The sequence below is a fragment of the Pavona decussata genome, unplaced genomic scaffold (genome assembly GCF_977016875.1).
Source record: "Pavona decussata unplaced genomic scaffold, jaPavDecu1.1 SCAFFOLD_134, whole genome shotgun sequence".
NCBI classification, from domain to species: domain Eukaryota; kingdom Metazoa; phylum Cnidaria; class Anthozoa; order Scleractinia; family Agariciidae; genus Pavona; species Pavona decussata.
Genome location: NW_028145547.1, coordinates 1071757 through 1085000, shown reverse-complemented (window position 1 = coordinate 1085000; position 13244 = coordinate 1071757). Strand labels below are relative to the sequence as shown.

Sequence of the window (13244 nt, the reverse complement as noted above, 5' to 3'; positions counted from 1 at the left end):
CAGTATTTAATTGAATATTATTACCTTTCCATAGTCAAAAGAGCATTACAGTTATGAATGCAACGTGTCGTGAAAGGTAACATTTACGGATTTTCATCTACAGACGCGAATGATGCAATCGCATTATAATAAATAGTATAAATAACAGTACCACAGGAAAGAACTTCCAAATTGATTTATGTTAATTACACTCAGTTAGGATTTCTCTTCATAGCCTTAATAAAAGTTAGAACTACCTAGACGGAGGGGAGAAATCAAGATTTACCAAGTAAACTGGAATTAATGGATCGGCAAGTGAACTGATGACGATGGGAATGTGTTTTGGCCCTTTTAAATGAAAGATATTCATTTATCTATCTATCCTGTTGTCTTTCACGAAGGACAACCAAGGTCGGGAAAATTCAAGTTCATCAGCAGGTTTTTAACATAAACATGCAATACACTTGTGGCACGGAGGATGCAAAAATGAGGGACAATAAATGGTCTTAACGAGGAATTTCCATGCTATGAATTCAAATCAGAGAAGTGGTTGATAAAATATTCGGCAGTTATTCTTATAGGAAATAAATTAAACGCGAGCTGGCAATTGCAATAGACACTGCGTATAAAGCCAGACCCAGTAAAAGATAATTGAGTCACATCGCTGCATTCAGTTTCGTTTCCCGGCTGCTTATGTCAGGAAATCTTCATATTCACTACGTGTTTGGTGGGTAGATAAAAAGGAGCATTTTGGTAATTCACCTTGAGCTGTAGCTAAAAAAGGTACATTAGCGTTCAGGGTGAACATGACTAAATAATAAACAGGTGCAATTTTGAAACCAATTTAAACACAAGCTGACGAACACCTGTCTCTTAGGATTGGATCAGCTTCTTCTACATCCTGAGTACAATAATTTAATTTCTTCCTTATGGTGAAATAGTCAATGGCAAGTCCGTCTTTGTATTTGCAGTGGGAATATAGCTATCACAGTATTTCTTAATCGATGATGCAATCAAGATCCTGATCAGCGGTATCTCCTCATAGAATGGAAAAGGCCCTTTACTTGTGCTTCCCTGGCAGATCCTTGTAGGCTGGGCCCTGAGCTGGTTAGCCTTTTTAACTTCAAGAAGATATTGAATGAAATGAAAATAGGCCATGGAAAACTCAATTTGCTGAAAGACAGTGTATCCGGAAATAGGAATACCGCTTGTGAGAAAACCAACATCTCTGGATTCTTGGAAGTGAGCTTTGTGGCTATGTATTACTAAATTTGTTCCTGTTGGACTCATAAGTGACCTCTTAGCCGCGTGGTGTCGTATGTTTGTCGTAGCTATAGTCTTTTGAGTTCTTCCGCCAGTTGTTATTTCCTGCGTTTTTCTTGTCTTCTCTCTTTTCTCCACCTTATGAGTTGCATTCCCAGAAGTTTCCTTCTTCCCACTATCGCCTCCTGTCACTATCGGGTCCAAACATTCTCCACTTCCTTGGTTACCCTGCTTTAACATTCTCACGACGACTATGCTTGGTTCTTCATCATTTCCACTGGAACTGAAACAATATAACGATTAAACCCTCGGAATACTGTACCTTAGATGAGTTATTAATATTTAATCGTGCAGGTTTGGAAACAGCTTTCGCCTGGTGCGCATTCACTGACGCATAAGTAAATGATCTACATTTTTTCCGTGCACGTCATAAATCATTTGCCTACAAATCGTGGACTAAAATTCTACTTAAACATGTAAAAATATAAGTTTTGGATTACTAAAGGGCCTATGGTTGAAAATTTAACCAAACACTATAGGAAGTTTAATGCACCGCCGGGCTTCTTTCATTTTAGTCCTCGCCATAAAAATCGGTCCTGTACTCAGAAACAAGTAATTAGAAGACAACGTACTTTTCCCGAATAGAGCAGTTTTCGATTGAGTGTCGTAAAACCAAAATCAAAACCAAAGTTATTACTCTATCCAATCACAACAGACGTAAACAGCGCAATGAACCCGTAAGGACTCGGAGTAAATCATTGTATAACTCCTTGGTGTCAAGGCCTGGAAAACGGTTGCGAGCAACTTTTTTTTTAACCAATCACCGAGTTTAGTAAAGCAAAACCAGAGAAAACGCGAATTTTATTGGACACCCAGATGGAACCCGCTCTACGATGAATTTCTGGCATCTTACAAAACCATTTGCGGAAGTGTATTTTTCTTACAGGGTTGAAATGAGACTGTAATATTGTTCCACTTTATGTGGTGTACTATTCCAGCCTCTCGGGTAAAAAGACACATTCTGTTACCATCATGAAGCATAATCCGTCTTGATTATTACATTTAAAAATGTTGTGTTTTGGCCCATTATTTTATATTTCTGTAATATGACATTACGTGAGAAGCACAGACACGAATAAGTTAGAAGTGGAAACAACAGGATGAATTGAAGTTAAGGGCCTCTTCCCTTCTCTGGGCCCTTCCCTCTAAGTCCGCAACTAGCGTGAACTATATTTTTCTTGTAAAAGGTCGGTATTGAAAAAAGCAAACACGAACATCCTTACCCTGAATCAGAGAAGCATCTACGGTAAATCCCAACAACTACGACCAAAGCAAATATGGCGACGATGATCACAAATAATTTTTTCCAGTTGTCTTTCAGCCATCTGTAAACGGAGCTTGCCTTTTTAGCTTTGTCCTTTAGCGCTGTTAGCTCATCACCTAAAGTCAAACAATAGAGATAGTCCATGAGCCAAGTTCTGAAAAGTGGCTAGAAATTGATTTTCGTTGCACCCCCCACGGGACATAGTGACTTTGGTATCAAATTAAAGCTTGCGGCCTGTATTTTTCGAATCTGCTTGTTGCCATTTATGTAACCTGTGCTTTAGCGAGATATGTGATCATTTCCATGGGGGGGTGGGTTGGGTGATTTTGCTCCCTGTGAATTCCACACGGCATAAAATGATTCAAAATGCTGCTGAAACACAACCAATTTGATTCAAATTTTCTGTGTATACATTTTAAACCATCCCCAACAATTTGCAGTATGTGTCAAGCATTTTCATGTTTCCATGGAAACGGTTGCTATGGAGATTATTATAGACAGGTAGGTTTTTACTTTTTTGGCCAATTCAGAATAAAAAATCGATTAATTAGCAGATATCTATAAATTTCGCTCAAAACATTTCCATAATGTTCAGAATAAACTATCTTGAATTAGGAACTTTCATTATTATCCTTTCTTCACGATTTTAAGGAGCAGGGTACTAATAGTTAAGATGTATGGGGAAGTAAGGATAATTTTTTTTTGCTGAAGCTGTAAAAATTCATATCCAATCAACCACGGATCAATATCTCACCAAATATGCAGCAGTCATGCACCACACTTAGAATATCAAATTGAACACTTCAGGATTAGCTGTCTTGTTGTCATGGTAACGGTTGCTAGGGAAACTTAGGAATGTCCAAATATCTCATTAAGGTGCTTTTAAGGCAAGTTTTCTAAAGGAAACCTACTCAGAATATTAAACAGCCACTTCCGACTTTCTAAAGATCCAATAATTATGTCATTGAACAGTTTCAAATGTAATATTGTCTCGTTATAAAACGTACAATCTTTCTTAACAACAAGGAACTTGTGAATGTCATCAGTATCTCTTTTGAATGTATCCCCTTATACATGCAGTGCTCGTGAACATTTGAATTATTGAGTTCTCAAGTCTGTTATGGCAAATTGTATCAACAACAACAAAAAATAAATGTCTAAGGACATTTTCCAACGAGTTATCTCATTTCAGTTTTGCAAATTGTGACTATACTACCTTCCCATTTCTAGTTACTGTATTTAATTCCTAATTAATAACCCTTTTTAAAACAAAAAAGTTTATATATTTTCATACGTTATATCACAATACTTTTTTGACTGTATTTCATTGGAAAATACACAAAATTCTTTTAAACTAATCCTTCTCCACGAGTTCTAGTTCCATTCCGAAATTTACCCATGATACTTTGCAACCTTGAGGTACAATATGATGGGCGGCCATCTTGGATTGTCAAGGTAAGGAAATTAGTTAAACTTTTACTTTTTAAGGGGAAATATGAACTTCAAAGTTAATCTATATTCAGTTTAGTCTATTTTTAAGGTAAATATCTTACTGAATCGTGGTTTCAAAACCCAATTTCATCTTTAGACTATCTGTAAGTACGAACCATGGATCGATAGTAAAATAAAAAGAATAGCGATGCCAGAGAAAGTTTAAGTTAATAAAATGCTTCAGAATCGTTATCATTTTTCAACAGGTTTCTGAACCTGGATTTAAATATTTACTAGAGAAACAATCAGGATATGACTGAAATGAATCATCTTAAAAGGAAATGTTCATCCAGTTCCCGCAATACACAGCCTCAATGGAATAAATGCCTTTGTCATATCAAAACCAATGTCCAAGGAAAATTGACTCCATTCACGGGAAAGAGTTGGCGTACCTTTGAGGAGAGCAGCAATATACGTAAGGATACCATATGGCTGTTGATGGAAGGTCACTGGACGAATGGTCCGAAAGGAGGGTATCACAGGAAATGCTATCAAGAATACACCCACACCAATAAACTGGGAAGGTCAAAAGTTACTGGAAATAAACAAAATCCCACTCAGTCTGTTTCAAGTAAGGAAGAAAGTGCATTCTCTAGTACTGAACCACCGCCAAAGCGCTTTTGTAGATCCCAGGTACAGTCAATCAATGTAGAAAAGTGTATCATTTGCCAAAAGGACAAGTTAAAAAAGAACAGAGCGTCAGCGAGAACGAGAGAGCCGCTCACCCAGAACATCAGTGAATACGGTAGTGCTTCTCTTTTGAAGGCAGCCCAGATACGGAATGACGAGCGGGTACTTCTACAAATCAAAGGCCAAGACACAATTGCCTTAGAAGTTAAATATCATCGATCCTGCTACAAGGAGTATGTGCGTCAGGAGACTCTGTGCAAACTTGAGGATCAAAATTGCCAAAATGAAGATTCTGCAACTACCAGTTACCAGGGAGCATTTGAATGCCTCAGTGCATATGTCCAAAATGAAATCATTTCCAGTGCTAAGGTCATTACGATGTCACAACTTCAAGAACAGTTCGTAAATAACCTAAATGAGAGAGGCGTAGAGGCGAGAAACTACAGATCCTCAAAACTGAAAGTCCGACTTCAGAGACACTTTGGAAACAAGTTGTCGTTTAAGCAACCCAATACTCAAAACCAACCGGAATTGGTATACTACTCAGGTGTCCAAAAGGGAGACATTGTCGAAACCATAGCAACAAATCTGGTTTCTAGTGCCGAAAATGAAAGAATGAGTGACGCTCCTGGTGATTCACTAGAAGTGCAAGACACAGCGTCGTACCAAATTTACCATGCTTCAAAACTGCTGCGTAGTTTACTACTAGAAATGAAACCATCAATGCCATGGCCACCATCACCGCAAGACTTAGACGATGGCAGCTCTATTGTGCCCGATCTCCTGTATAACATGTTTGCATGGATGATTTCTTCGAAGGAAGACTACAGCGAGAAAAGAATTTCAGACGTTTCTCCAGATGTTCATCGCCTAATCCTCTCCCTGTCTCAAGATGTTATACATTGTGTCAGCCGAGGTCGGATCAAGACCCCTAAACATGTAGCGCTTCCACTAACAGTCAAGAGTCTAACTGGCAGCGCTGAGACTGTGACTATACTCAACCGATTCGGACATGGCCTATCGTATACTCAGATAGAAGAACTTGAAACAGCTCTTGCTGAAAGGGAGTTAGAGAGAGAGAGAGAGGGTGTGTTACTACCAAGTGTTTGCAGTTCAGGTGTACCAGGGGTGTTCTGTTGGGACAACAACGATCTACAAGAGGAAACATTATCAGGTCAGTATTATACATTACAAAGTTTAACGTTTGTAACCAGTAAACAGTGCTTTATATAAAATGTTTTCTTTTTAGGAAGAGGAACAACTCATTGTACCAATGGAATAGTTATTCAAAGGAAACCACTTACCTGTGCGTTACCTCCAGCAATGATAAACAACCAGCCCCGTAACAAACGTCGTTCTGTCACTGGCGTTTCTACTGATGTTCTTCCCTTCCATTCTGGGCGTCGACAGGGCCCCAGTCCACGGGACATTGACGTCAACATTCTAACGCAGACAACCCCGCAGGACAGCCAGTATGCACGAGCCATAGACTTCGCCTGGATGCTCTGTAGACAACCAATTGAAGACACCCTTTTGCCATTAGCCGAAGATATTCCACAAGTGGTACCTGCCTGGACTAGCTTCAACATAAAACTGCACGAGAATGATGCCCCACGTGAATGCTCTGTTGGATACTGTCCAGTCATTGAAGCCAGCCCCACGGAGCTTCCGACAGTGTATACTCTGCTTCGAAGGTCTCTGCAAATGGCCGACCAGCTAATCCAGCATGACGTTATTGTCGTCCTTGATCAAGCTATTTATGCAAAAGCACTTGAAGTTATTTGGCAAAACCAGGAGCAGTTTAGGCGTTTGGTAGTGCGACTGGGCTCTTTCCACACAATCTGCGCCTTCCTAGCAGCTATTGGCAAACGGTTTGGGGATGCTGGTCTTGCTGATATACTTGTCGAAAGTGGTATTGTCGGCTCTGGTTCTGTAGCTGGTGTACTAGAAGGCAGACATTACAACCGAGCTGTGCGTACACATAAGGTAAGGAAATAGCTTTATTCCTAAGGGTGCGGAAAATATAAGGGGTGTGAGAGAAGAGAGGACGAACAGAGGGATTTCCAAGGTTGCGGGAACCGGGAGAAATATGAACGATAATCGCAACATTGTGTGATAGTTTGCAATGGAACAAGCACATAATGGTGGGAACCACAATGGACAGGAGGGAAACCAGGAGTACAAGGTGTGAGAAGGTCTGATCACCTTTGTACCCCTGCCCCAACGTTTCTGTCAATAAGAAATTTGTATGATTCAGGGAGTGAATAAAAAAATTTTGCTTTAATTTAGATCGTCTTTGAAGCAATGCATCGGTTGCAGTGGCAGGAGTTTCGCACGTGGCTCCAGAAGCATGACAAACCAATCAACTATGCGATGCTGGTAGGTTCCCTGAGGGAGATCCGCAGAGCATTTGATGCAGAGAAGTTCGATAAGCTACTGTCGAATCCACAGTTCCTGGAGCTCTTCCGTCTTTATGGCGAGTACTCAGAAGACAGCAATGGTCCAATGAAAGTGTTCTGGAACACGTATCTTGAAATGGTGGCAACGCTGATGAATTTCATTCGTGCTACCCGGGAAGGCAACTGGAAACTCCACCTAGATTCTGTCAAAGAGATGTTGCCGTGGTTTTTTGCCTATGACCACACCAACTATGCCCGATACTTACCGGTCTACCTTGTTACCATGGTGTCCTTGCAAGATACTCACCCTGAGGCACATCAGCTACTGGCAGATGGCAATTTTGGTGTTCAGAGGTCCACATCCCATGGTTTCTCTCAGCTACCAGTTGACCAAACCATTGAGCAGACCCTCAATAGAAGTACAAAGACCAAGGGTGGTATAATAGGATTTAGTCTACGGAAAGGTGCAGTCCAAAGATGGATGTTGACAGCACACTCCCGTGCAGCGCTTGCAGACAAGTGTAAAATGATGGTGTCCATGGACGGAGATCAGGATAAAGTACATAAGGAAACTGGCTGTACTCGCAAAAAGATGAGGCAGATGTTAGGAAAGTGATGGAAGTTGTGCGAAACTGGTGCGACCCATTCCAACCGTCTGATGAGCTCACCAGCCTTGGTTCGGGGTATGTTGCTGAAGAAAGCCTGAAGTGTGATCTTTTGGGTGCAAAGGAGAAAGGGAGTAAAGCGCTGGTCTCTTTTGTTACAGATCGTCTTCAAACCAACAATGTTGGCTTCTATGAGACACTGTCAAAGCTAAAATTAGGCACGTTTCGCGATGTACAGAAGAAGGCATCAGTGAGAGCTGGAGGTCGGAATTTAATTCTCAGAGCAGACAGGAACTTGTTTGCCCGCTTACTGGTTATTGGTCAGAGTCGACAAATGGATCTTCGAGAGCTACTGAAACATGAACTTGGTCTCTTCCCATGGTCTCTGGCTTCGACAGATGGCTCGCTGGCTAAAACGAATAAGGCAGCTCTCTCTAAACTCCTAGAAGATGGAGTACAGTGCTTGACAAGCATACCGCCTAACACAACAGCTGTCATCATAGATGCAATGGCAATGTTGCAAATGTTTACAAGGGTGCCTGATCGCTTTGCAGACCTGGCAGAGATGCTTCTAACAGAAATCTTGGTGCTTACAAGAACAGCAACAAGGGTGGACTTTGTCGCCGATCAGTATCCCGATTTGTCAATAAAGAACACTGAAAGAAGTAAACGAGGTAGAGAGGGGCAAGTCCTTTTTGCCATAAGCAGTCGCGAGCAACCCTGCCCTCGTCAGTGGAAGAAGTTTATGTCAAATGGGACTAACAAAACCAGGCTAATGCACAATCTCGTAAGTGAGTGGTCAACTAGGAAGTATGCAGAGAAGATTGGAGCTCGTACCCTCTACGTCACTCATGGAAACAACTGTACGAAGATTGAAGTTGTTGATGGAACGACTGTGCCCAGTGTAGCCTCGCAGCTCTGCAGCAACCAAGAAGAAGCCGACACACGGATGTTTTTGCATGCGCATCATGCCTCGTCCTGTGGGCACACATCAGTTGCCATCAGATCGTCAGATACTGATGTTGAAGTTCTAGCGTGTTACCACCAGGCAAACATCTCAGCATCCATAACATTGATCAGTGGAACACGATGCAGATCTCGCCTCATCAGTGTGCCAAGCTTATGTCAACAACTTGGTCCAGAAATATGCCAGCTGCTACCAGGTCTACATGCTCTAACCGGATGTGATACAGTTAGTACCTTCGTTGGGAAAGGAAAGAACAAAGCCTTGAAGATGGTGATGGAAAAACAAGACATGAGAAGCAAACTTGGGGGTATTGGCGAAACAGTGCCACCAGGAAATGAAGTGATTGCAAACGTAGAGCATTTCGTGTGTGCATTGTACAATGGCAGTGGCGAAGAAGGGATAAATGAGATCAGATATAAGATGTTCTGCAAAAGCAAGAATATGCAGTCTCATCAACTTCCCCGAACAAAAGCAGCTCTTAAACACCATATAAAGCGTGCTAACTATCAAGCCTATCTGTGGAAGAATTCCTTACAAAGATCCATTGAAGATCAAAATCCAAATGGTCAAGGATGGCAACTAAAAGACGGACAACTGGAAGTGGTCTGGTCCCATTTGGCCCCTGCCCCTGACGGTGTAATGCAGCTTGTATGCTGCAGCTGCAACAGACCGTGTGATTCAAGACGCTGCTCCTGTGTAAAGAATTGCCTTCCTTGCACAGAGGCTTGTACCTGCAATGACGACTGTACAAACTGTTCTTTGGAACAGGAAGATGAAGACGGAGATGAAGATGAGGACAACGAGGAAGATGTGCTTGAGTATTAAGAAAAAAATTAAGAGAAAAATCAAGATGCTTTATGAAATTAAAACCTTGCAGCCCTCGAGCAAGCTAAGTTATAGTCAAATAAAGATTACATAAGTCATTGCTCAACAAAACCATGTTGACTAATTCGTTTAGCTTTTTTGAAAGTCGTGTGGTTCAGCCCTAGTTTTCCTCAACACGCTGCTGTTCCTGTTATTGTAGCTTAGGGCAATTAAGGCAATTTAGTGTTTAACGAATTTAAGTTCACAAGCATTGTATGTATAATGACATTCACAAGTTCCTGGATGCCAAGGAAGATTGTTTTATGACGAAAGCCAGATGTTACATGTAGAACTGTTCACTGAAATATGAGATCTTAAGCAAGTTGGAAGTGGTTGTTTAATGTTCTGAGTGGTTCTCCTTTAGCTCCCACTTAAAGGAAATTCATAAGGTAATTCGACATTTCTAAGTTTCCCTAGCAACCGTTACCATGACAACACGACAGCTAATTCTGAAGTGTCCAATTTGATATTCTAAGTGCGGTGCATAACCGCTGCATATTTGGCGAGATATTGATCTGTGGTTGATTGGATATAAATTTTCACAGCTTCAGCAAAAAAAATTATCGTTACATTCCCATACATCTTAACTATTAGTACCCTGCTCCTTAAAATCATGAAGAAAGGATAATAATGAAAGTTCCTAATTTAAGATAGTTTATTCTGAACGTAATGGAAATGTTTTGAAGGAAATTTATAGATATTTGCTAATTAATCAAATTTTTTTTATCTGAATTGGCCAAAAAAGTAAAAACCTACCTTTCTATAATAATCTCCATAGCAACCATTTCCATGGAAACATAAAAATGCTTGACACATACTGCAAATTGTTGGGGATGGTTTAAAATGTATACACAGAAAATTTGAATCAAATTGGTTGTGTTTCAGCAGCATTTTGAATCATTTTATGCTGTGTGGAATTCACAGGGAGCAAAATCCCCCAACCCACCCCCCCCATGGAAATGATCACATATCTCGCTAAAGCACAGGTTACATAAATGGCAACAAGCAGATTCGAAAAATACAGGCCGCAAGCTTTAATTTGATACCAAAGTCACTATGTCCCGTGGGGGGTGCAACGAAAATTATTTTTTCAGGCCTTGGCTCATGGACTAAGATATGGCAAGCAAAATGAAGGTTTGCTAAGCAATAGGGTCTGCAAAAACAACATCGACGGAGAAACACAGGGAAAATTTGCGTAGGTCAAAAAAACCTTTTATCTCTTACAAGTTCTATATCTTCGTTGAAGGCAACATTTAGGGCGATTTACACGGTACGACTTTGTCGCGTGTGACAAGCTTACGACAGGCCTACGACATGAGTTGTTTCGTGTAAAATAAATCAAACCTACAACTCGCTTACGGCTGTCGTGTACGTCACAAAAAATGGCGTAAGATTTTAAAACATGTTTTAATATCCTACGACAATCGTAGGTATAGGTAATGTTGAATGACGAGAGTTGTGTGCGATTTTTTGCATGAGGGCAGCAGAGCGCGCTCCAAAAATCGCATGCGACAGTCGTAAGCAAAAGTTGTACCGTCTAAATCGGCCTTTTGTGGGTCTTTAAGAATAAAGGAATCTGTGCTATGCTTAGGTCCCGGGGATTTTCCAATGCTCTCTTGGTGATTGTATAGGAGTACTCGAGTCCATCATGAATTCAAAATCATTTGTACATATCTCGCCCTATCGATACTGTTTTGTACCTGGAAAAAATTTCCCTTCTACTTCAACATAGCACTCAGCACAGCACACCCCATGAAAAGAATACACTCAGATGGTCTTTAAAATTTGGATCACATAGGAGGTGGTCATGCAGAAGGACAAGGATTTATAACTGCATAAAAGTTTGTTCCGACAAGAGAAAGATAGCCATTGCGATAATAATAAGATGGTCATAGTAAAAATCGAGATGAGTGAAAATTTTAAAGTGTTCCGATATAAATTTGCGCATGCGCATAATTTTCTCGCTGTGGTCTTGAACTCAATATGAATGGACTTACACGTAGACGTGGTATCTACTCTTTTATCCAAATTAAGCGCGTTTTAAACATTTGTTGTAATCATTTAAATGCTTCCAAGGTAACAATATCAGTTAACAATTTTTAGGTTAAGTTGATAGTACCTACCAACGCCTCTTCTGACGGGGTGTTTAGGTAGGAACCCAAGGTCTACTTTCTTTTCTTTTTTTCCTGTGATAACAAAAAAATCTGAGTTTAATAGCTTTTCCCCAACATGCCAAAGAGAACAAAACAATAAAATTAAGGTAAGAGTAAAACATTCCCATTGCAGGACATTTTCATAAAGCGTACATACAACAACCAGAATCCTTCGGTATTTGGTGATTGTTTTCTTTTTTTTTTATTTTTTAGTACAGCTTCTGTTATTTTCCCTACCAACCAAACCCACCTCCCCCCCCCCCCCCCACCCCACAGACACACACGCATCTTCCTCTGGAATAACGTAATCTGTCCCTCGTTTTTTTTTTTTATACATGCATGGCACACTCAATTTTTGAGAGACTATATATAACTGACAAAAAAATACTTCATTATGATCACATATTTTCGCTTTTATTTGTCTCTAAGAATTCTTTTACATTTATATTCGTTTTGATTTCGCTCATCACTGACTTGACAAAAAAATTGCAATTAAAACTCATATGAAACTGGCGCCAAATTTCAAGCAAAGCCATATATAACTTTTTCATTCTTTTCTCCGGCAAAAAGCTGTGTTAAAATATATTATAATTTGGATTTTCAACCAACTTGCGCGCGCTGCCTTTAGCCATTAGTTGTCTCACGAATTCACTAAGTTATGTCTTAAAATAGTCAGTTGTGAAAACTCTCACCTGCATTATGATTCGTCTCATCGGTCGTCAAACCACAACACATCCTTGATCCCAAGAAAAACACGACTATCACTGGAATAACAAGCGAATTTCCACGCCAAGCCATTTTTATGAGAGGCCATGTAAACCCACATCAGATACTAATGAAACGGAATTCCAGACGAACGTGACGTCAAAATTATGTTTCATGACGTAGTTAATAATTAAGGGGTTGATGAAACATGTAACAATACTCGCGGCTGATTGTTAAATCAAAATTTGTAACGAAAATGTCACGTAAAAGTGCCTGTTCAAGAAATATGTCAAAAACCCGGGAGAGTGCCGCTTCGATCATCAGGTGGTCTCAGTTCCAAACGAAAAAGGAAAAGCACAACTGAGGCAGCAGGCCGAGGTGTTTGGAATCCCTTATATCGCACTCAACCAGCTGACCGAAATGGACGTCATTTTATTGGCTACTCACTTAATTAAATATTAATAGCTCCGTTTGAGAAATAACTTTTTCCAACGAATGCAATTACAACATTTTCTGTGTAATTGGTGGTGCCTATTCAGAGAGCTCTTTGTTTGTTATACTTGTTGCATTGGAATTCGATCATGTTACCGCCCTTTTTAGGTTATCCAGTTGTTAGCTTTTTAACGGCTACTTGTTAGGGTTTCGCAACCGTTTGTATTCATTGGGCGTTTTTATACTAGAGGACGCATTATCCGTCTGGACGATCTTTGGCAAACATTCGTTGTTCATCTGGTTATTCATCTCTAGTACAAAGACAGGTACAAGACGCATTATCCGTCTGGACGAACTTTGGCAGACATTCGATGTTTGTGTGGTTATTTGTCTCTTGTATAAAGACGGGCACAAGGCGCATTATGTGTCTGC

General features: G+C 40.3%; 1 protein-coding gene and 1 pseudogene across 1 annotated transcript; one reads left to right on the top strand and one right to left on the bottom strand.

The window, feature by feature from the left end:
- Positions 1-234: 234 nt before the first annotated feature.
- LOC146467604 (uncharacterized) lies at positions 235-12550 on the bottom strand. The gene is made up of 4 exons (XM_085125355.1): positions 12368-12550; positions 11646-11708; positions 2526-2682; positions 235-1525 (listed from the first exon to the last, which is right to left on the bottom strand). Exons 1-4 carry the CDS (start codon positions 12471-12473, stop codon positions 907-909), a joined length of 945 nt encoding a protein of 314 aa, XP_084981481.1. The 5' UTR covers positions 12474-12550; the 3' UTR covers positions 235-906.
- On the top strand, positions 6988-9483 carry LOC146467605 (uncharacterized; annotated as a pseudogene).
- Positions 12551-13244: the final 694 nt, after the last annotated feature.